The 22,105-nt window shown below is 39.8% G+C and overlaps 1 protein-coding gene across 1 annotated transcript in view; it reads left to right on the top strand.

Annotated features, from left to right (window-relative positions):
• Positions 1–22,105, top strand: part of IKZF3 (IKAROS family zinc finger 3) — an 87,869-nt gene that overhangs the window by 57,903 nt on the left and 7,861 nt on the right. Inside the window, 5 exon segments of the mRNA XM_027626601.2 lie at positions 87–344; positions 1,293–1,381; positions 1,383–1,461; positions 3,303–3,419; positions 12,344–12,460. Coding sequence (XP_027482402.2) covers positions 87–344; positions 1,293–1,381; positions 1,383–1,461; positions 3,303–3,419; positions 12,344–12,460 — 660 coding nt within the window.

Below are 22,105 nucleotides of genomic sequence, written 5' to 3'. Positions count from 1 at the left end.
TTTGTTAGTTGTGGTCTCTCTCTCTGAGCTGCTTTGATAACTCCAAATACAATCATTGTTCATTTCTTGCATTTTCTACCCTGCAGATGAATTCGATGAAAGTGAAGATGAATACAGTGAAAGGGATGAGAATATTTTAAAGCCAGAGCCCATGGGGAATGCAGAAGAGCCTGAAATTCCATACAGCTATTCAAGAGAATATAATGAATATGAAAACATTAAGTTGGAAAGACATGTCTCGTATGATAGTAACAGGCCAACCAGTGGCAAGATGAACTGCGATGTGTGTGGATTATCCTGCATTAGCTTCAATGTCTTAATGGTTCATAAGCGGAGCCATACTGGTAAATAGTTTCCTTTATCCATTCTTCTGAAAACTGTCCTAATGCAGCCATGTGAGAAATGAAATGGTGAAATTTGGGACGACTTTTGATTACTTTCATTGATTTTTGCTGTAATTCTGATGTATCTTTCCCTCTCTGCATTTTCATTTACCCAGTGATTTTTATTCCTGCTTTACTATGCTTTTGGCAAACATTGCAAATGCCATGAATAAAAATACTGTAGTAAGCACAGTGTTCTAGGTCAGCCAAATATTTTTCTTCAGTTAATAAGTAGAAGTTGAATTGTGCGATATGCTTCTTTAGCATCGTCCATCCATTTTTGCATAACTTTTTAAAAAGCAGACCTCCTTATTATATTGGGTTCAAATTTGTTAGATGAAAGCACATAGTTTTTATAACCAGTTTAAAAATTTTATCTTCGGACAATAAACAGCCAATCTATAGAAATGCATACAAACACAACAGTCCCAATGAGCTCAATAGATTCCATCTGACATCTAATATGAAAACTTTAAAAGAGAAGCATTTCTGGCCCTTCATACCTTATTAGAATTTGAGTCTGTGATTCTGTTTTCTCAGATTGAGATTATATTCAAAAAGAATGCTAAGTAATGTTACAAACTTACATCTGGAAAGCACTCCAGAGCTATTCTTGTTTTTTTTTTTTGTGGGGTGGGGGATGTTATTTCTTTTCTTTTTTTTTTTTTTTTGCTCTGATCCAAGACCATAACTAAAATGGCCTTGCTAGATGAATGCTTTTTCTCTTCTACTGGGAAGATTTCCAGAAGTAAGTCTTACACTTGCCTTGAAATATAGCTCCCAGCTGATCCCAATATGATATGAACAGATACTATCTAAAAGATGAGCTTTTGCCATAGGCGTCTAATCTGTGCATATGCTTTGCCACTTGCTGGGTGATCAGAAGTCTCCTTTTTGTCCTTTTTAAAGGTGAACGCCCATTCCAGTGTAATCAGTGTGGGGCATCTTTTACTCAGAAAGGTAACCTCCTCCGCCACATTAAACTGCACACAGGGGAAAAAACCTTTTAAGTGTCACCTCTGCAACTATGCATGCCAGAGAAGAGACGCACTCACGGGTCACCTTAGGACACATTCTGGTAAGTGAGAGCAATGAGCCTTCCATATCTAGTAAATGTGTGTTCCATGGTGCCCATTGAGGAAACTAGAAAGAGTTAAGTACGGAGGTTTTAATCCGTCATTCCTGTTCTGAAGGGTTACAACAGCAGAGACCTCTAGGGCTAATTACACTTCCATTAAGGCATTAATTGCTCTCCGTCTGGCTCAATGGGGATGATCATCTCCTTACCATCCTTGCTCCCCTAGAGAACAAGACAGTCAGACAGGAAAAGCCTGCTCTATAAAAATGCCTTTTGAATTTTTGTGAAAAAATTATAGTCATCAGTATTTTCTTATGGTAAGCTTTATTAAGACATTATTTTCCTAAAAAACACACGGACACATTTTTCATTCAGAAGTCTGGACAAGCAAATGATGTACAGTCTGTAAGTTATGTAAAAATGTAAACAGAGCATAAATCATTGTCAGAGGGTTCCCTTTGGCCATTCTGGGCTAAAAATTTTTAAATTGAGATATAATTGACAATAGAACATTGTATTGGTTTTAGGTGCACATGGGCTAAATTTCTTAAACCTGACTTTCTTCTTGATCAGCCTGTTTATTTTTAATCTCTAGAAGATGAACAGCAAAAGAATTCATAAAAGAAGAACTATGTTCGTCTTGATGTTTTACTCTTTATTTTAACTAAGCAAGATAATAAAACTTTTTTCAACATTTAGAATTTCCCTCCTAGAAAAATAAAACTGAGTTTATTTTCAAATTTGGGACCTCATGTTCTTGATGTTATCTGACAAACTTTTTAATTGAAGAAAAAAAAGGTTTGTTTTTATGTCAATCCACGTACTCCTTTGACTAAAACCCAGCCCCAAACCCACAACTGGTCACAATTCAGAGACTAAGGATTAAACAAGTCAGTCCCAGCAAAACCCACCATGAGAGATCGTAAGTGGTACAAGAAGGGTTTCTTTTACAGTTCATTGTTCAAAGTAATGAATTAAGGATGAGTTTGGTCCAAAAAATTAGAATAGTTCTCTTCTGTTGCTTTTTTCAAGTAAGATCCAAACATAGTGGTCACTTTTTAGATAGATTCTAGAGGACCCAAATTTATGCAGAAAACTTAACAATTTTAGCCCTAGCAAACCAGCATTTATTTTAATTTGGGATTCCAGAGGATCTTGTAGTACTTTAAGTCCCAAAACTCTGTTTTAAACAGAGCAACAGGATTAGAAAATAAAAATCTCAGTTCCTAAAACTGTGACATACTCATAGGGTACATTTTATCAACAATCAGAAAGGCCAGCCCTGCACACAGAGTTGAAGTTATTACTTATAATTAGCTCAGTTTTTATTGATTTAGCCCAGACTTCACTATAGCCACTTGGACAGGATAAGCTAAATTTATCCAACTATGTCATTGCTCTGAAAAGTCCATCAGTTTCTGGCTGAATGTCTAACTCCCAGCATTCTTTACTTACAACGAGATGGATGTCACAAACTAAGGGATCTCTCTCTATTTCATTTTTAAGCCACACTAACCTCCTTGAGGAAAAAAACAGCTTTTTTCCTAAAGAAACAATATTGAATCTGGAGCCAAAACACTGTGCTCAATGATAATCATTAAATCCAAATCCTTTCATATGTGAAAGGAGGCTTTCCTTTTGAAGAAAATGCTAACATAACAATCAGTCGAAGACTATCACCTTATTTCAGTTTACTAAATTTAAAAATAATATAGCTGCAAAAGTATCCAAATACCCTGGCTTCTCTCGGCAGACTCATTCCTAAAGGACAGTTTGCACAGAGCCCCAAGACACCATTTGTTCTGTAATCCCTGAGGGTCACCTTTGTGCTCTCTTTATAGTTGAGAAACCCTATAAATGTGAGTTTTGTGGAAGGAGTTACAAGCAGAGAAGTTCCCTTGAGGAGCACAAGGAGCGCTGCCGTACATTTCTCCAGAGCACGGACCTGGGTGAGACTGGTGAGTTCATGCAACACTCGTTCTACGTACACGTAGCAAGCATCTACTTTTCTAGGTGGTGGAAGACAGTAGTGTTAAAAAAAACAAAAAAACAAAAAAACAAAACTGCGCTCATAGTTTATATTTTAATGGGGAAAGACAGACTATAAGCAAAGTAAATATGTAACATATACAGTATATTAGAAGGTAGTAAGTACTATTAAGCAAAATGAAGCAGGTCCTGGGGGCAGAAAGTGAGTCAGGGAGGTGACATTTTAACAGACTTAAAGGGCTGAGGAGAAAGCCCTGCAGAGAACTAGGAAATAGCAAGTGCAAAGATCCTGGGACTTGAGTTTGAAGAAGTATAAATAGTCCTGTGTGGCTGGAGCAAGAGTGGGTAAGGGAACATGAGGCTGGAAAGGAAATGGGAAACGAGATCTTATCAAGCCTTGTTGGCCATTATAAAGGCTGGTTTTTACTCTGAGTGAAATTGAAGATCTTCAAAGGGTTTTGAGCTGAGAGGTGACATGATTGGACTTCTCATTTAAAGAATCACTTTACTTGCTGTAGAGAAGAGATTTTATTTGCAGCAAGATTGGGAATTGGAAAGTCTAGTTAGAAAGCCATTGCATCTCCCATTCAAGTAGGAGAAAATTATGTCTTGGGTAGTGGTAGAGGTGGTGAGAAATGTTCTAATTCTCTATACATTTTATTGATTTTTTTAAAAGATTTTATTTATTTATTTGACAGAGAGAGACACACAGCAAGAGAGGGAACACAAGCAGGGGGAGTGGGAGAGGGAGAAGCAGGCTTCCCGCAGAGCAGGGAGCCCGATGCAGGGATCGATCCCAGGACCCTGGGATCATGACCTGAGCCGAAGGCAGATGCTTAACGACTGAGGCACCCAGTCGCCCCTCTATACATTTTAAAGGTAGAGCCAACAGGATTTCCTAACAGATTGATGTGGGATGTGATGAAGGATGCAGTTGCTATTCCCTGAAAGAGCAATTCAGAGTAGAGCAGGTTGAGGGGTGGCTGAGGGCAGAGTCAGTTAAAACTACAAGGATTTTTTGGAGTGCCTGGGTGGCTCAGTTGTTTAAGCGTCTGCCTTTGGCTCAGGTCATGATCTCGGGGTCCTGAGATCCAGTCCCGCATCAGGCTCTCTGCTCAGTGGCAAGTCTCCTTCTCCCTCTCCCTCTGACCCTCCCCCTGCTCATGCTTTCTCTCTCTCTCTCTCTCATAAATAAATATCTTAAAAAAAAAAAACTACAAGGATTTTCTTTGCCCAAAGCCCTCAAATCATATACTTATCTACTCATATGATTTATTGTGATGCTTATCTTTGGCTTCAGGAATTTCATATTTTATTCAGTGTTTTGAATTATTTGCCTAGGGCCAATTGGTTGAAACACTAGATGCTTTTCCATATATCAGTTGTGGTTTTCTTTCTTTCTCATTCTTCAGTTGAAACAGCATGAAACTTCTTTGTGTCACATCTTTGCAGTTGTCCTTTGTCCCATCCAGTTGACCATCATTCTGGTTCTGCAGCTTGGGTTGTCTGACGTTTTTATTTGGTTAATTGAACCAGTTGCATATTCAGAGTATCAAATCCTCAGGGGATTTGGTGCTTGCCAGCAGTAGGTGCAGTTGAATGGTTTGAACATTCTAAAGCAGAAAGATTACAAAAATATGAAAGAAATAATGTGAAACTCAGGAAAAATGGAGTGGAAATCATTAGTAGCTTAGCTGTACCTATTTTGAGTGAGAGGAAATTTTGTTTTAGATAAAGTTTATTTTATGGTGTTAGGAGCTGGCTAACTGAATTCCGTTGGTTTGCACTGCTTCTGCTTTTTATCCTGATGGCATCTTTGGTTTTATCAAGGAGTTGGATTTCCTCCTTATTTCTAAAGAGAAATGTTTGCAACAGATAGAGCTCTTACTGTGAGACATTCCCAGGTTATGAAAATCTATTATATTCCAAATAGCATTATTAATATTTAAAGCTAGAAGGTTAAAGAGAGCATCTAATCCTACCACCTCATTTTAGAGGTGAGAAAATTGAAACTCATAAAAAATTCAGTGACTTGCTTAAAAAGCACTGGAACTTTTGTTGTCTTCATGATTAGCTATATTTCTTTTATTTTCAAAAATTCACTCACTGCAATATAATTCACTTACCATAAAATTTACCTTTTAAAGTGTACAATTCAGTTTTTACTATATCCATAAAGTTATACAACCATCACCACTAATTCTATAACATTTTCATCACCCTCAAAAGACGTTGTACGCATTAGCAGTCATTCCCCATTCCACCTCTCTTCAGCCCTTGATCTACCCTCTGTCTCTGTGGATTTGCCTATTCTGAACATTTCACGTAAATAGAATCATACAATATGTGGTCTTTTATGTTTGGCTTCTTTCACTTAGCATATTTTCAGGGTTCATCCATGTTGTAGCATATATGAGTGCTTCATTCCTTTTTATGGCCAACTAATATTCCATTATACGGATTTACTACATTTAAAACAAATCTGTTCATCAGTTAATAGACATTTGGGTTTTTTTCCACTTTGGGAAAATATGGCTTGATTAGCTATTTTTTAAGGTTATATATTATCTGGTTAGTGAAAGAAATATAGTAGCACATGTACTAGTAGACACACACATATGCATATATGTGTTTCTTGATTCTCTTGGAAGTAGGGGGAAAATAATATACTATCCTCTATGAGTAGTAAGTTCAAAATTATTTATTTTTTTTTTATTTTTTTTTATTTAAATTTATTTATTCATGAGAGGCAGAGACAGAGAGAGAGAGAGAGAGAGAGAGAAGCAGAGGGAGAAGCAGGCTTCCCACTGAGCGGGGAGCCCGATGCGGGACTCGATCCCAGGACCCCGGGATCATGACCTGAGCCGAAGGCAGACGCTTAACCATCTGAGCCACCCAGGCGCCCACAAAATTATTTATTTTAAAGTAAGGTTAACCACCTTATTTCCCATCCCCATAACCTTTTTTTTAGGAATTTCAAATTAGGAAAATATCAAAGAAATATTTTAGCTATCTTCAGTGGTTTAAGGTGATTCAGGAAATGCTGAAATACAGAGGTTGAGTTAATTTGCATTTCATAGGGTGGTTTGATGGATGCGTGCAACATATTTTAAGTCTCAGCAAAAAAATAAAGGGTTAACTAAGTCAGCAAGTTTTGATTTTTTTGTTGTTGTTTAAAACAAATATTTTGTAATGGTGGTTTCATGTTATAAAATGTATAAAGTCACAGTTTAGTCAAGTATAAAAAACTGCATGTCAGTCAATATATTACTTTTTTGTATTTCAAATAGTTCCCATGATTTTTCCTGAAATCCAAAATGTAAAGAATGTGGTTTTTTTAGTCTATTATTTTTTTTAGAACCTCTACACCCAACGTGAGGCTCCAACCCATGACCCCGAGACCAAGAGTCACAGGCTCTTCTGAGTGAGCCAGCCAGGTGCCCCCAAAATTTAAAGAATGTTTAATTCACACACATCAATCCTTTAATTACTGCCACTGCTCCCTATATGGTTTTCATTTCTGTTTCCTTCTTATAATTAGGAGTCCCAGTCTGGATATCATGTTCCATTCTGAACCTAACCAACATAGTATCACCAGTGGTACATCTTATCCCTTCATCCCTAGCTTTTAAAGAGATGATACTCCATTGCTACTGTGGATGTGCCACTTTATTCATCAAGTGTTTATTGTAGATTGAAGTGCAGCCTAGTATAAGACCCAAGCTTTGAGTAAGCAGGTCTTTATGGAAGCAAAACAGAAAAAAAGGCCTTAGACTGAACAGTCAACAAAAGAACGCCATCTTGGGTAACAGGACTTCTGGCCTTACTAATCATTTTTATTTTATTCAGATAACATTTGTTGGATTCTCTATGTGCCAGAGCTGTGGCAGAGCTGTTCATAAAAATGAGTGAAAGTTTAGCCCCTACCCTTGGAGAACTCACAATCCAACAAGGCAATGGGCACTTGATCTGTCAATAAACTACAAAGGTCTAATAGAGGCAAATGTGATATTGCTACATCATCAAGATACTCCAATTCTGCTGTCTTAATGGAGTATATATATGAAAAGAAGAATAAATAGAGAAGAGCACAGATTCTGTTTTCTCATTAGCTTGATCCTTATTCCAGAAAGGGACTAACATCTGGCATAGAAATTCATTTAGCCTCATTTCACACAAATTATGAGTACTTGGAGTGGGACCTTTTTTTGTATGACAATGAGTTCTAGCAATAACAAGATTTTTAAAGTAATTGAATAATTGTATTTATTTGTGAATCTTTGAGTCACAGCCTTTTATCTTCACGCTCATTGTTTCAGCTGAGCCAATACAAGCATGAGAATTTTCGAATAAACTTACATTTTTTGCCAAGTAGCAGACCAATGAAAAAGTTATTAAAAGTTGCTTTTCCCAACTGATTTTTCTTTTTTAAAAAGTGATAACATCTTACAGGTAGTATTTATTCTACTTGCTCAAAAAGGCAACAGTTTTATGTAACTTTCTTGTTAGAACCTGCCTCAGTCTTTGATAGCAGTCTTTTGTCAGACAATTCTCATTACACAATCACACCCCTTTGTTCCACTGTCCATTCGCTACCGACTGACCACACCAGAGAAGAGACAGGAAGCAATGCCTCCTGTTGAGCTCCATTTAACACTTCAAGATCTAATGAAAGATTCTGAACAAACACAAAAACACAACCAATTACATGGTTAAATCTGCAGTCACTTTGAGATAGGAATTGCATCGGGGCGCCTGGGTGGCTCAGTCGTTAAGCGTCTGCCTTAGGCTCAGGTCATGATCTCAGGGTCCTGGGATCGAGCCCCGCATCCGGCTCCCTGCTCGGCGAGAAGCCTGCTTCTCCCTCTCCCACTCCCCCTGCTTGTGTTCCCTCTCTCGCTGTGTCTCTCTCTGTCAAATAAATAAAATCTTTAAAAAAAAAGAGAGAGATAGGAATTGCATCATGGAAATAGTTAACTGAAAACCAGACAATTAAGACTTGTGTGGAGATGAAAGATAGAAACCTGTTCTGTAATTATGACTTCATATTAGTTTTATTATTTATATCTTCAACGTGTCTTTAAAATCATTTTGCTAATGAAAATTGGTACGCCTACTATGTAGTAGGCAAGTGACCTGAAGGGGAATTGATCCAGAGTTACAGCCCTCCTCCTAGGCTCACTTATGAACCAAGTGTGTAAATTGCTCTTTGCCACTATCCCGTATTCCCCACACCCACCCCTTGCAACATTAAAACTGCCAAACACCACCCAGGAACGGATTTCCTATTTCATCATTTAAAACCCATTATCTTGTCCCCTTACTATCTTGCCAAACTGGTTTCCCTCCACTTACATTTTTGAGACATGATGTGGCAAGATAACAAGTCTAGACTATATAAATAGACAGTGGGGTCTTCAAGTTGAAGCAGAGGACCAAAAGGCAGTGGTCCTCTTTGTTTGCTTTTCAGAGTACCGCCTAAATTTGTAATCCCAAGAGACCCTCTAACTCCAGAGCATTTCCTTGTGTTGTAAAGCGTGCCCGAGTAAGGGTATTAGACAGCAAGCCGTCCAGCCACTGCAAGGGCAAAAGACCAGCGGTTTGGGGAAAGAAGGGTACAGCACATTCTGTTGAAGTTGGAGCCTTTGACTAACTTGCCAATTAGAAAATGGTTAACTTGGTAAAGATGAACTTAATCTCTATAGTGTGTTTACATGTCCAATGACGGATGGGATCTTGGAGTTGATATTTTGAGTGAACAAGCCAGGGACAGGGGTGGGGGTGGGGGGAAGTCCTCTCAGTTCGCCTCAGAGGATTTTGTTGGCTCTAACCAGAGTTGTGGAGATGGGAAAGTCTCCACCTATGCCCCCAATTATCTGTCCATCCAAACACTTAAGAATGTAATCTTTTTAAATGTCAGGCATTTGGCCACTGTTTTACAGAGTAAGATTTATCTAGAAATGACTGTCAAGACGAGCTTGGTGAGTAACCAGGGATAAAAGGTGATGTTATCTCGGAAAGTTGCCATTTAGTGACATGCCCTCATTACGTTATTTAGGTCATGTATCCCCGCTCTAGCATCCTCCTGAATATAGAGGATATTGAGTATGTGTCCTCAGAAAGCTGCTAGTGGTAATTGATAGTGACTTGGTAAAATGTAGACAGTGACTGCAGAGAGCTGAATGGGAAAAGTAGGCTGGTGACATAATGCTTGGGGTGAGTCCTGGGGCTGAAGGGACAGATCTCTGGGGGATGACTGACCCATTAGAGGAGTGACTGAAGACACCAATATGAATAGTGGTAAAATGGTGATGGACTTAAAAATTCCCACAGGACTGTTTTCCATTCTCATTTCCCTGTAAATCTTTCTGATAATAATACAGGGTTGAGGGGGAGGGACAGGGTGGGGGCGGCGGGGGGGGGGGGGGTTACCTGGATTTAATCCTCTCAAAGTTGCTCAAACCAGAATGACTGTTCCCAGTCAAAGCACCACTTAACTGCCTCTCAGATGATTCTAAGAAAAAGCCTCCTTGTAACAGCCTCAGGAACTGATTTCAAATCCCAGGCCTTTGTCTTTAATCTCTCTGCTCTTGGGGCTCTGGGTAGTGCCACATCTGGTGGTGGTTTGTGTGAAAGGAAATAATATATATAATAGTTTCCTGTTTGGTCATTTAAACCTATCCCTGTGCTGGACAGAATTTGACCCACTTCACTTAATAGCAAAGTGTCCTGTCGCTAAAGTGCCCATTATTTGCCAACAGCCGGTCAGCCAAAGTGATAGTGCTTTACCACCAGCCCCAAAAGCTGCCCAGGCCCCCTATTCTGACCTTTATTGTTTTCATTTACACAAATAGTATTGTTAATAACTGAAACTGGAGGCTGGGACTTATTTCTTTGGAGCATATAATTACGTTTGACAAGAAACTCCCAAAGTCTAGTAAATATGGTCATTGTCCTCTTAATCCTTTTTGGAGCCAGATTTCATTTTATTCCTGAATTTTAAAAACCCTGAGCTTTATAAATTTATTGTACAATGACTGGTAACACAAACAAAAACCTGCTAATAATAAAATGAAACATACTTAATATTTTGAATTCTCTATTTCTAATTTGGCTCTAGTTTTCTTGCCCTGACAGGTTTTCTTACTTGACAGTTTTGTCCTGGAGGTTTTTCTCTTGTTTACTTGCAGAGGTGGCCAGTTTTTTTTCTCTCTGGGCATGTCAGTTTATGGTACTGAATGTCTGAGAGGACCAGGGAATTTGTGACATTATTTCTGTATATTAGAATCTCTTCACACAGCAAACTCTTCAACTACAGAATAAGCACTGACCTTCCCTAAATTTATGCATATATTTGGGGGGTAAAATCTGTTCTGCAACCGTCATTTGCTTTTTACTCTAGTCTCTTAAGCTAATTTCAATTCTTCTTCCTTAGAGATGTTGGAAATGTATGGATACATCATTTTAGTTTGGACCTGCTGAAATGTTTATGATAAAACAGAGAGAGGTGTTTGTAGTAACACAGTATGAATGTGTAGGACAGGAATGAGCAAATTGTGACCTTGGGCCAAATGCAGCCAGCAGACTGTGTACAGAGGTTTTTACATTTTTAAAGGGTAGTGGGTTGGGGGAAAAACCAAAGCATATGGAACAGAGACTATATGTGTCCCACAAAGTTTAAATATTTACTACCTGGCCCTTAACAGAAAAGTTTGCTGATCTGTAGCTTGGGCTAGCATCATGTGCTCAAGTTTAAAGCCTTACATTTAGATAAGCAGCTGGTATCTCTTTGAACTTTAGGCTTGGGACTCTTACTGACTACTGCCTGCTGTACCAGGGTAAATTATACTCTATTTATTCTAGTGTACTATTTAGTTGACTAGATGTTGGTACTATTTATATATTCTAGTGATTTCCAATTCTGGCTGCATTTTAAAATCATCTGGAGAGCTTTAAAAATACTGTTGCCTAGATGCCTACACCAGAGATCCTGATTTCAGGATCTGAAGGAGAACCTGGGCATAGGTGTTTCTTACATTCTCTGCAGAGAGATTGATTCTAATGTTCAGGCAGGTCCGAGAACCACAGGCCTAAACCACTTAAAGGTCTGTTTGTGGATTAACAACTAGACCATATTGTTAGGCAGTTTTTATTCACATTGTTCATTAGAAATATAATAAAGATGCATTATACAAATTGCTCTTTAATTTCAAGACAGAAGTGTTGCTCAGGGAAATTTTAGCTGAGACAATTTTGAAATGTGAGGAGCATATGAAACAGATAATGCAGAGCCCAGAGAAATAGAATTTAAAAGATAGGAACTGAAAGGAACATGCTGGAAAAAAAGAAAAGAAAAGAAAAAAAACCACTCAGAATTTCAATACACAAATCACTGAGTAGATTTCTTGCTGTCTGGGTAAGGGTATCTATTTTCAAAAGTGCTATTAACATAAACAGAGCAGTAAATCTGGGGCACCATACTTTTTTTTTTTTAAGTTGTTAAGAAGAATTATATCAGTCTGCAGGTGTCACACGCAGTTACTCAGAATCAGAAAGAAGGCTGATCGGGGGTTAGAAGATCTCCATCTATCTATCTTTTTGCAACCAACCACGTCCAGGCTGTTTATTTAATACTTCCTCTTGCTAATGAAGATACGGGTTGGGGATGGGTCGGGCTTTCCCATCTCAGCAAAGACTGCAAGATTTGAACGTGCCCTGGTGCTGGCTTCACTGACCACAGCAGGTACCCCAAGCAAGACTCTGAGCAGTAATAACAGGTAACAACAGAGTGTGCATCAGACCTCTAACACTTTTCCTTCCAGTTTATTTCCTTTTTCTCCATCATTTACCACTGTGTTCTTTTCCCTCTTCTTTTTACATTTTTCCAAACCAGCAAGTGTGGAGGCAAGACACATCAAAGCAGAGATGGGAAGTGAAAGAGCTCTCGTTCTGGACAGATTAGCAAGCAATGTGGCAAAACGAAAAAGCTCAATGCCTCAGAAATTCATTGGTAAGATTACGACCCTTTTTCCTGCTGTTGTTAGTAGATAGTTTAAATGAGATAACATAGGATGCTTATATATTACACAGGTCCTTAATTTCTGTTAAAATAAGGTAATTGGTTTTCCATTGTACATTTTTATTCTTTGTGCTTCATTTTGATAAGTAAGGCAAATAGAATAAAATATTTTAAGTGAATAATCTTAACTCCTGAAGATGGGAGTATTTGATATCCAATTTCCTAAATGGAGTTGGTGTTAAAAATGCTGTTCCTTCCTCTTTATTCTGAATGACATATGTTGCATGAGAGAGTTTACGCAATTGACACCAGTAAAGATGTTTGAGATAGCATTTTTGTAACCTTTTGTAATTATATTTTACAAGTTGGTTTTGTAATCATGCCCCAACTTTTTTCGTGCTCTAAAACTTATTGCCATACTTTCTTGAATTTGAGGTTTGGCTTTGAGAGAAAGTTGGGAAAACATAGATTTAAATAACAAGGCTGGATTCAATCATTTGTCTTACTGGAGTTAATTTTTATGCCACTGGTTTTCACGTTGTCAAACAATGCAACAGAATGAGATGGCTAAGAAAGAATTCTGTTTTTTAAAGTGTTGGGGCTGGTGAACGACAGAGATGTTTTGTCCAACTCTTCCAGATGTTTACATAAATGTGACCATGATATTTAAAATAGATTTGTATTTGTGAAGGGGGCAGCTGAATTGAATGTATTAGTTTTGCTATAAATTGAAATTTGGTGATATTGAACAAAAATAGTTATCACACGAAAATAGACCTCCCTCGACACCAGTAGAATTTTAGAAACCTATCAATCTGTTTTTCCAAAGCTACTTAGTGCTATTGATGTCTTATTACAGTCCTTTTGTGCTTAATTCTTTTCAATAGCTTTTACAGATATTAAGTACCTGCCTGGTTTTTAAATCTGGTTAAATTTTATTCTGGTCTAGATAATTTTTGTACAGGCAGATATTTTATGTGAGTTATAGAGACATATTGAAAGAACTCATATATTTCAAAATTACCTAGGTTGGTTTTTATGCTTATTTAAGTGCTTATGCCTTATTTATTTTATTTTGATTACCTGGAAAATTTTTGTATCCTTTTAATCACATTAAGAATTGTGTCAGACTGGGGCGCCTGGGTGGCTCAGTTGTTAAGCATCTGCCTTCAGCTCAGGTCATGATCCCAGGGTCCTGGGATCGAGCCCCACATCAGGCTCCCTGCTTAGCCAGGAGTCTGCTTCTCCCTCTCCCCACTCCCCTTGCTTGTGTTCCCTCTCTCACTGTGTCTCTCTCTGTCAAATAAACAATATCTTAAAAAAAAAAAAGAATTGTGTCAAACTAAAAGTTGGTGCATTTCAGTTTAGAGAGACACACCCCTCCCACCCCCCACCCGTTACCATCTTCCCTCTCCTTCCTGAGAAATGTCAGGGGGCCCGTAGTGACCTCCATGTGGGGCTTAGGAGCAATGGATCAAGTGGATCAATTGTGATTCCAAGACATGATCTTAAGACATTGCTCATATATCAGTTGATTTTCACTTCTGTGAAGAAGTTCTGACTGGAGTCAGAACCAAGGAAAGTAGAGGTTTTTATTCTTTGAGGGTAATTTACTTTGTAATTTGATTTGGGGAAAGTTATGACTCTAGAAATGGCTGTACTTGATGTGGAGAGAGACATGGGGAGACATGGGCAAGGAAAAAAATGTAAAGTGACTCAATTTCAATCCAATTATGGTCAAGGCGCTTTGGTCTAAGAAATAACATATGAGAGAAGATGCTTGGTCCTTGTAGCTGTCCTACACCTATAGTTGTTTTTTGTTTGTTTGTTTGTTTTAATTTATCCATTTATTTGACAGAGAGAGAGGGAGAGGGAGATGTGGGGCTCCATCCCAGGACCCTGAGATCATGACCTGAACCAAAGGCAGACGCTTAACCAACTGAGCCACACAGGTGCCACTGTCCTAACCTATAGTTGAGCTAAAACCCTACTTAATATAGTAAAAGTTGCTTTGGTATTTTCATGGGTTTAAAAAAACACATTTCCTGTGTCCAAGTCCATGCCATTCTGCTTGTTGCATCAGGGATCTGTTCCATTTGTTACCCTTGTAACCAAAGGATTTTTACTCCTTCATTTCCGGACTCAGAAGAGATGCTTATAAGTGCTGATTTCTCTTATCTTCTGAACCATCATGTGCTCTCTATTTGGAATCAGGAAACCCAGTCGAGTTAGCTCTTGATTTAAGCTGAGGTAGCAACTTCAGGGCTTCAGGGCCCTGAATAACTGGGGGAAATTTTGTTTGGTAAATTGTGGTATAGTGCAGTAGGAAGAACACTGGATTTGAAGCCAAATGACCCAGGTTCCGATTCTAGCTCAGTCATTTCTTAACCGTGTGTGTTTAGACAAATCACATAACCTTTCTGGGCCTCTGTTTACTCATCTGTGAAATGAGGAGACTGAATTGGTGATGAGGTGATCGGGAAGGTCCCTCCCAGCTCTATCATTCTACGAGTCTGCAAGATGAATTAGCAAAGGCTGCAATTATGAATACCATTTTGTGTTTCTAAGCCCATATGTGTAGATTCAGGTTACTGTTTTCTCAAGGTTATACAGACAAGGTGTTTATGTTATGAACCATGTCATATATTTTAGTTTTTTTTTTTTCAGGAAGGTGTGGTTAAATCTGAGAATCTATAAAACAGCTGCATCAACCCAACATTCATCTATTTTACTGAAGGCATTACTACTTGTTCATTTGCTCTTTCACCCATCCATTCATTCCTGTCAGGAAATGGGGACAGCACTCCTGTCATATCCATAATGTTCTTGTTCCTGAGCCCTGTTCTAATCTTCTAGCATTAGCTTATATCCTGAACCCTCCTTTTAGAGATCATTTTCAAATAAAGGAAACCCCTTGAGTCATTTAATGGAATCAACCTTTCTGATAGAAAACAGTAATATTGGGGAGAGAAAAGGAACATTTTGACACTGCAGTGTATGGGATGAAGTGCTGCAAAACATACGGGGCTAACGTTTTCCCTCCTCTTCTCTTCTGTCTCTTATATTTCCTCTCCATGGTGCTGTTTTCTGAAAAGATTCAGCTGCCAGGGAAATGGCAAAGGGTAAAGTGTGAAGGAAGAATGAGTCACTCCCTTTAATCCTTGCTGACAAGTTGCACAGCACTCAGACCAACCTTGGCTTCCCTGACCTCTTGAACTATGAGGGTAAAGGTGAAATTATACCATCAGGTCAACCTGTTACTTTCCCAGCAGGCTAAAGAGAATTACCAGTAGGTATCATTTTTCACACATTAGAAATGAACCGAGGAAGAGGGACAGATTGGGTTAAGTCTAAGTGCATTTAGAAACGCAAAAACATGCCTCTATGGAAGAGTAAGAGTAAAATTAAATTGCTTCCGTAGAAGAAAAATAAAATCATTTCTTTCCTAATTCTCCAAGAAATTTTGTTTCATTCTCTGTATTTAAGACATAAATTGACATGCATTCATTAGAAATCAGCATCTTTACATCATCAAAATAATTATTTGTTTCTCTTTTCGAAGGACACAATGGCTCACTTTTATTTTTTATTTATTTTTTTAAATTTTATTTATTTATTTGACAGAGAGAGACACAGCAAGAGAGGGAACACAAGCAGGGGAGTGGGAGAGGGAGAAGCAGGCTTCCTACCGAGCAGGGAGCCCGATGCGGGGCTCGATCCCAGGACCCTGGGATCACGAACTGAGCTGAAGGCAGACGCTTAATGATTGAGCCACCCAGGCACCCCAGGATAGCTCACTTTTAGCACCTAACCCTTTTAAGAGTTCTCCTTTCTCTGCATCTTATTCTCCTGTTATAAACTTGTTTGACTAGACTTCTAACTAGGCCATCTTCAAATACTTGGCTCAAAATAGAGGCCAGATTTCTATCCTGGAGGGAGGAGGAAAATGATTACATTTCTGCATATTTCTTTTTGCTTTTCATTCCTTCTCCAAAAACAGATGTGTTATTCTGACCAAAGTGGTTACCATAGCATCTCCTTATTATTTTTAATTTTATGTATTATTTTATTAAAGGAAGTTTTCATGTTGAAAACAACATGAAAAAAGATCTCACTCACCCGTGGTAAACATGTTAGTGAGGTTTTGACACTTCAGCAAACACCATCGATTCTCCCTGTGAAGTAACTAATGAGAAATTGTCTGCTTTGGTTAACAGAGCGACAGGAAGCAGTTTGAATACCTGTTTCTAACAGCAAAAAGTATCTTCTCCCACCCCTTCCCAAGGGGCTGAAATCTATAATCCTATAAGTATTACAGAATCATAGCATTTTAAGAGCTTGAAGGGATATCAGGAACACCCAGCAAAGTTCTTTCCCCAGGGAAGGAGGGAGGATTGGAGAGATGGAGAGATGCAGCTAGTGGGTGATGGAGCAGGGCCAGGACCGAGGCCTACAATGTGCTGCAGCCCAGGGCCTTCCTACCCTGGGAGGCCACCCAAAGCATAGTGTGTCATGTGTGCTAGACCGGGGCTCTGGACACGGAGGGGTATACTCGGTGAAAGCTGGTGGAAGAAAAAGCCCCTGAAGAAGGACAGTCATTCCCCGCCCGGGGTGTGTTTTCTTGAGAAAAGAAGTCTTCCCCTGGTGACTCCATCAGGACCGATGACATCCAAATAACACCCCTCACAGGGGACAAGTCTTCTGCAGCAACAAAAGATGGTCCCCAGCTCAGTTTTCCTCACCCCCCGCCCCACAGCTCTCTCTGTGTTTGCTCCCCTTCTTGCCTATTCTGTGGCTCCCTTCTACTTTCCTCCTCCTGGAAGAAATGTTAGTCACTTTAGTCTCATTTAGCTTGAGATCAGAGCCATTACCTCACAGATATTCCATTTACTCTCCTTGCCTGGCTCCCCTCCTTTTTTTGGGTATGTGTTTGCAGTAAGAGTAAGCAGTGATAGACATGGGATATGGTATGAAGGTAGCCAGCAAGTACATTTCAGTGACTTGAAGAAACTTAAAAAGAAAACCTGAATATTTCCCATCACCCCTCATGATGCCTGTAATAGTGGAAATGTGTTATATTTCTAAAGTTCAAATCATTCCCCTCCCCTTCAAAAAAACCTTTCAATGGCTTCCCATTGGAATAAAATCCGAACTGTCCAGGTGTTCTGAGTCTTGCACAATCTGTCTCCAAGTTACCTTTTCTAATTTTATCATTTCAGCCAACTAATCTTTTAATTCAGCCACAGTGAACTATTCCCACTTCTATGTAATACTTTCCCTCTTGTATATAATGGTTCTGTCCATGCTGTCTGGAATGCCCTCCTTCACATCTGCCCTTAAAAGTACACGTGGTTGGGATGCCTGTTAGGCATTCAGCTCTTGGTTTCAGCTTGGGTGGTGATCTAGGGACGTGGGATCCAGCCCTGCATGGGGCTTCATGCTCAGTGAGGAGTCCGCTTGGGACTCTCTCTCCTTCTCCCTCTGCCCCTCCTCCCTGCTCTTTTTCTCTCTCTCTCAAACAAATAAATAAATCTTTATTTTTTTACTTTTTAAAAGATTTTATTTATTTATTTTAAGAGAGAGAGCAGGGGGAGGGGCAGAGGGAGACGGAGGAGCAGGCTCCCTGCTCTGAGCAGGGAGCCCGACATGGGGCTCGATCCCAGGACCCTGAGATCATGACCTGAGCCAAAAGCAGACCCTTAACCAACTGAGCCAAGCAGGCGCCCCAGGAAATAAATCTTTTTTAAAAAATGTACACATGGTCTACATTCTCACAGTCTCCTGAGTTCTCTCTCTGCTCTGTTCTCCCCCTGTACTCAAGGTGAGTTTAATAGACAGTTTTTTGTGATATATAGAACTGTCTCCACCACCATCACTGCTACCGCCTCAGATTACAAGGAGACTTTAAAAAATAAGTTAATATTTGTCCCACAATACGTGGCATATTTGAGAAGCTGTCCATATTTTTCTCTCTTCACTTTCTTGACTACTCTGTACTTTGTTCCACCACATAGTTTTAGGGGTAACAATTTGTAATGAAATTACAAATGCAGTGTAATGCTGTGTATTGTAAATGCTGCATCTCCTATTGGATTGCAATTATGTTTGTACTCCTCAAGGCACCTAACATGGTGTGAGGCTAACAATAATAATAATAAAGATCTACCATTTATTGAGTGCTTACATATGCCAGGCACTCTGTTAAGAACTTACAAACACCAGAACAACTCCATGCATCATAGATACTTCTTGATGCACGGTGCTAGTCCATTTGGAACACAGCACAGTTGCTTGTCCACTGCTTATGGGAACCATGCCAGCAGAGAATCTGAAATCCCTGCCAGTGGTGGGATTGTGCAGCCATGGACAAGGTGGCAGCCAGGAGACAGCAATTAAAGCTCAAACACAGGGGCGCCTGGGTGGCTCAGTCAGTTAAGCATCTGACTCTTGATTTCAGCTCAAGTCATGATCTCAGAGTTGTGAGATGGAGCCCCACGTCAGGCTCCACACTGGGCATGGAGCGTGCTTAAGATCTCTCTCCCTCTCCTTGTGCCCCTCGCCTTTCCCTCTCCAAAAAAATAAAATAAAAAATAAAATCTTAAAAAAAATGCTCAGACACAGGCAGATATATATGGGCCCTTAGACTGCATCCTAGCTCTCCATTTACTAAGTGACCTTGGCAAGTTAACCTGTTTGTAGGTTAGGTTCTTATCTGATAAGAGATGCTAATTCATCTTAGGCAAATGAGAGAATATGCAAAAAGTACTTAGGACAGCACTGGATATATAGTAAAGGCTCAATAAATAGTAGCTATTCTTGTTAGTATTAAATATAAGGCACAGTGCTAGGTAATGTGAAGTATAAAAACCAGAGGTAAACAGATCAGGGTGATGGATCTGTCACTCGGCCCCAAAGGCAGAGGTCTGAATCCATGTGCTCAGTTAAGGTCCCTTTTAGCTCTAGGCGGTGATTCTGTACTTTCAAGTTGGGCACTTAGAAGCCAACAACCATACACCCTCACCACATTGTAGCAACTCGGGTCAGCCAGTTGCTCAGTTTAGAGTTACCAAAGCCTAGATAGTAGGGATTAACCCCTTTAAAAAAAAAGCAGGTAAGGAATGGCCCTGGTTCCTAAACTCAGGACTTGCTGTTGCCAGTTGTACTTTCATCAGAAGGAAACCTCTAATTCAGCCTGAAGCTGCTATCATTAATCATTCAAAGGTGTGGTATGATTCTGACTACAAGCTGGACTAGAGGCTCTGTGCAGGTTTGGGAGAAGTTACACTCTTGTGGTTTGACTAACCTTTTTTATGAGTGTGTTACTAAAGAAACGTGAGCTCTTGGCTTTTCAATTACTGTAGCTTACCCCTTCTGGGTTTCATACACATTGAGTCATCATGTCTACAGGTGACTGATAATCATCTGCACTACTCAAGTTACCGTAACTCAGAGATGAGGGGATCTGATGATTGCAGGTTGCGTGCACGTGAAGATCTGAGGCTCTCCTGTCTTCACAGTGAACAATGGTCTGTCTTAACCACAGAACTCAGTCACATATTTCCACTCATCCAGGGCTGTATTTTCCTCTTACTGTTTTGCCTCTTACAACTTTAGCACTCAGCTGTCTTCTGACATGTGCTGCAGGTGGTAGACACTGTGAAACTGTAGGCCTAGTTCAGTAAAGCAAACTCTTGGGAGAAAGGATAAAAGCAGTTTGTGATGTGCCTGCCCCACCCCGGAAACCTTCTGGAACCTCTCCGTTAGATGAAAAGATAAAAAGATTCTCAGGGACCCCTGGTATTTTAGGAGTAGAGTAGAGCCAGCCACACTGGAAAATCATCAATGACCTCAAAAAGGCCAAGAAACCAAAGTTCATCATCTCTGTGTCACTTTCAGGGGAATGAATATTTGTGACCTTAGCTGGCTTTCATGTTCTTAGCCTCACTCTTTCAAACAGCTATCAAAGATATATCCAATTTGGAAGTTGAAAATAAGAACCACTGATGACTTTGGCAAAGGTCTACTTTTCTGTTGCTTTTTATTGAGTTGCCAAGGCAGGGTGTTTTTCTTTGCAGATTTTTTCTCTCAGGTATTTGTCTAGAAACTGTCAGGTTGGCCTTAAGGTAGTGTGGATGCAGGACAAATCCATCTTATTCAATTAGATCTTCTAGCTGGTCTTTCTGGCTCCAATTCCTCACTGTTCTGGTCTTACACTTTGCTGTTCCATTAATATTCTGAAAATTACATTTTGACACAAGCCTCCCTTGCTCAAGGGCATGAAGCGGGTTGCTCTTCATTCAAATCTAAATCTTATGGTTAGTCATTCAGAATGCCATCTTTTGACTCTACCACGTGTTAACTTTTTTCAATATCTCCCCAGATCTGGGATGCAAAATGCTAGGAGACCCACAGGGCAAGAAAATTATTTCGTTTTTTAGTTCTCTCTCAATCTTCCTGATTATACCAAGGAAAAAGATTTAGACTTAATTTGGATGTTAGTTTTTTTTCACACTAATCTCACACTTGGTAATCTCTGTTTGTTTTTGTTTTTTGGGTTTTTTTTAAGATTTTATTTATTTATTTGACAGAGAGACACAGCGAGAGAGGGAACACAAGCCGTGGGAGTGGGGGAGGGAGAAGCAGGCCTCCTGCCGAGCAGGGAGCCCAATGTGGGGCTCAATCCCAGGACCCCGGGACCATGACCTGAGCCGAAGGCAGATGCTTAATGACTGAGCCACCCAGGCACTCCAGTAATCTCTGTTTTTAACAAAGATTGGGGATCTTGTGTCCAGGTAGTCACAGTATCTGATCAAAACTTAAATAAATCGTTCTGTTTCCTTATCTTTATTTTTCATAGTTACCTTCTATTTGTGGTGAGTCTAGCTTTCTGTTTATGTTAGTGATAGAAAGTTTACTTAAGAAGCAAATTCATGGGCGCCTGGGTGGCTCAACTGGTTAAACGTCTGCCTTCAGCTCAGGTCATGATCTCAGGGTCCTGGGATCAAGTCCAGCATCAGGCTCCCTGCTCAGCGGGAAGTCTGCTTCTCCCTCTGCCCCTCCCCCACCCCTCACCCCTACTCATGTGCTCACACGTGCTCTCCCTCTCTCAAAAATAAATAAAAAATCTTAAAAAAAAAAGCAAATTGATTTTAGCAGGAAAAAAAAGAAAATGTGAACTGATTCCAACGAAACAAAACACCCTAACATTTATCAGGTGCTTTCTATGTACCAGGCATTGTTCCAAGCACTTCCCAGTGACCATGGGAGGTAGATACAGTTATTATCCCATTACACATGAGGACACGGAGCCACAGACATGTCAAATAACTTGCCTAAGGTCATGCAACGAGTAACTGATGAGCCAGCGTCAGAGCCAATCCATCTGATCCAAGAACCCATGCACTCAACCACCACACTACCCGGAGGTGTCAGTATTGCAGAATGTGAAGGAATAAGGGAAGGTTGAAAATTCTGTATTTCATACTCCCTGATACAGCTACAGCCAGACCCTCTTACTCTTCCCTGCTCCTGTCCTGCGTAGTGCCACTTCTCTGCCTTCAGTCATGCTCCTCCCTCAATTAGGATGTCTTGTCGACCTCTCTGAAAGTCTAAGTTGTACCAGTACATCAAGACCCT

This window comes from Zalophus californianus, chromosome 16, assembly GCF_009762305.2.
Source record: "Zalophus californianus isolate mZalCal1 chromosome 16, mZalCal1.pri.v2, whole genome shotgun sequence".
NCBI classification, from domain to species: Eukaryota; Metazoa; Chordata; class Mammalia; order Carnivora; family Otariidae; genus Zalophus; species Zalophus californianus.
This window is presented reverse-complemented; position numbering and strand designations above follow the sequence as displayed.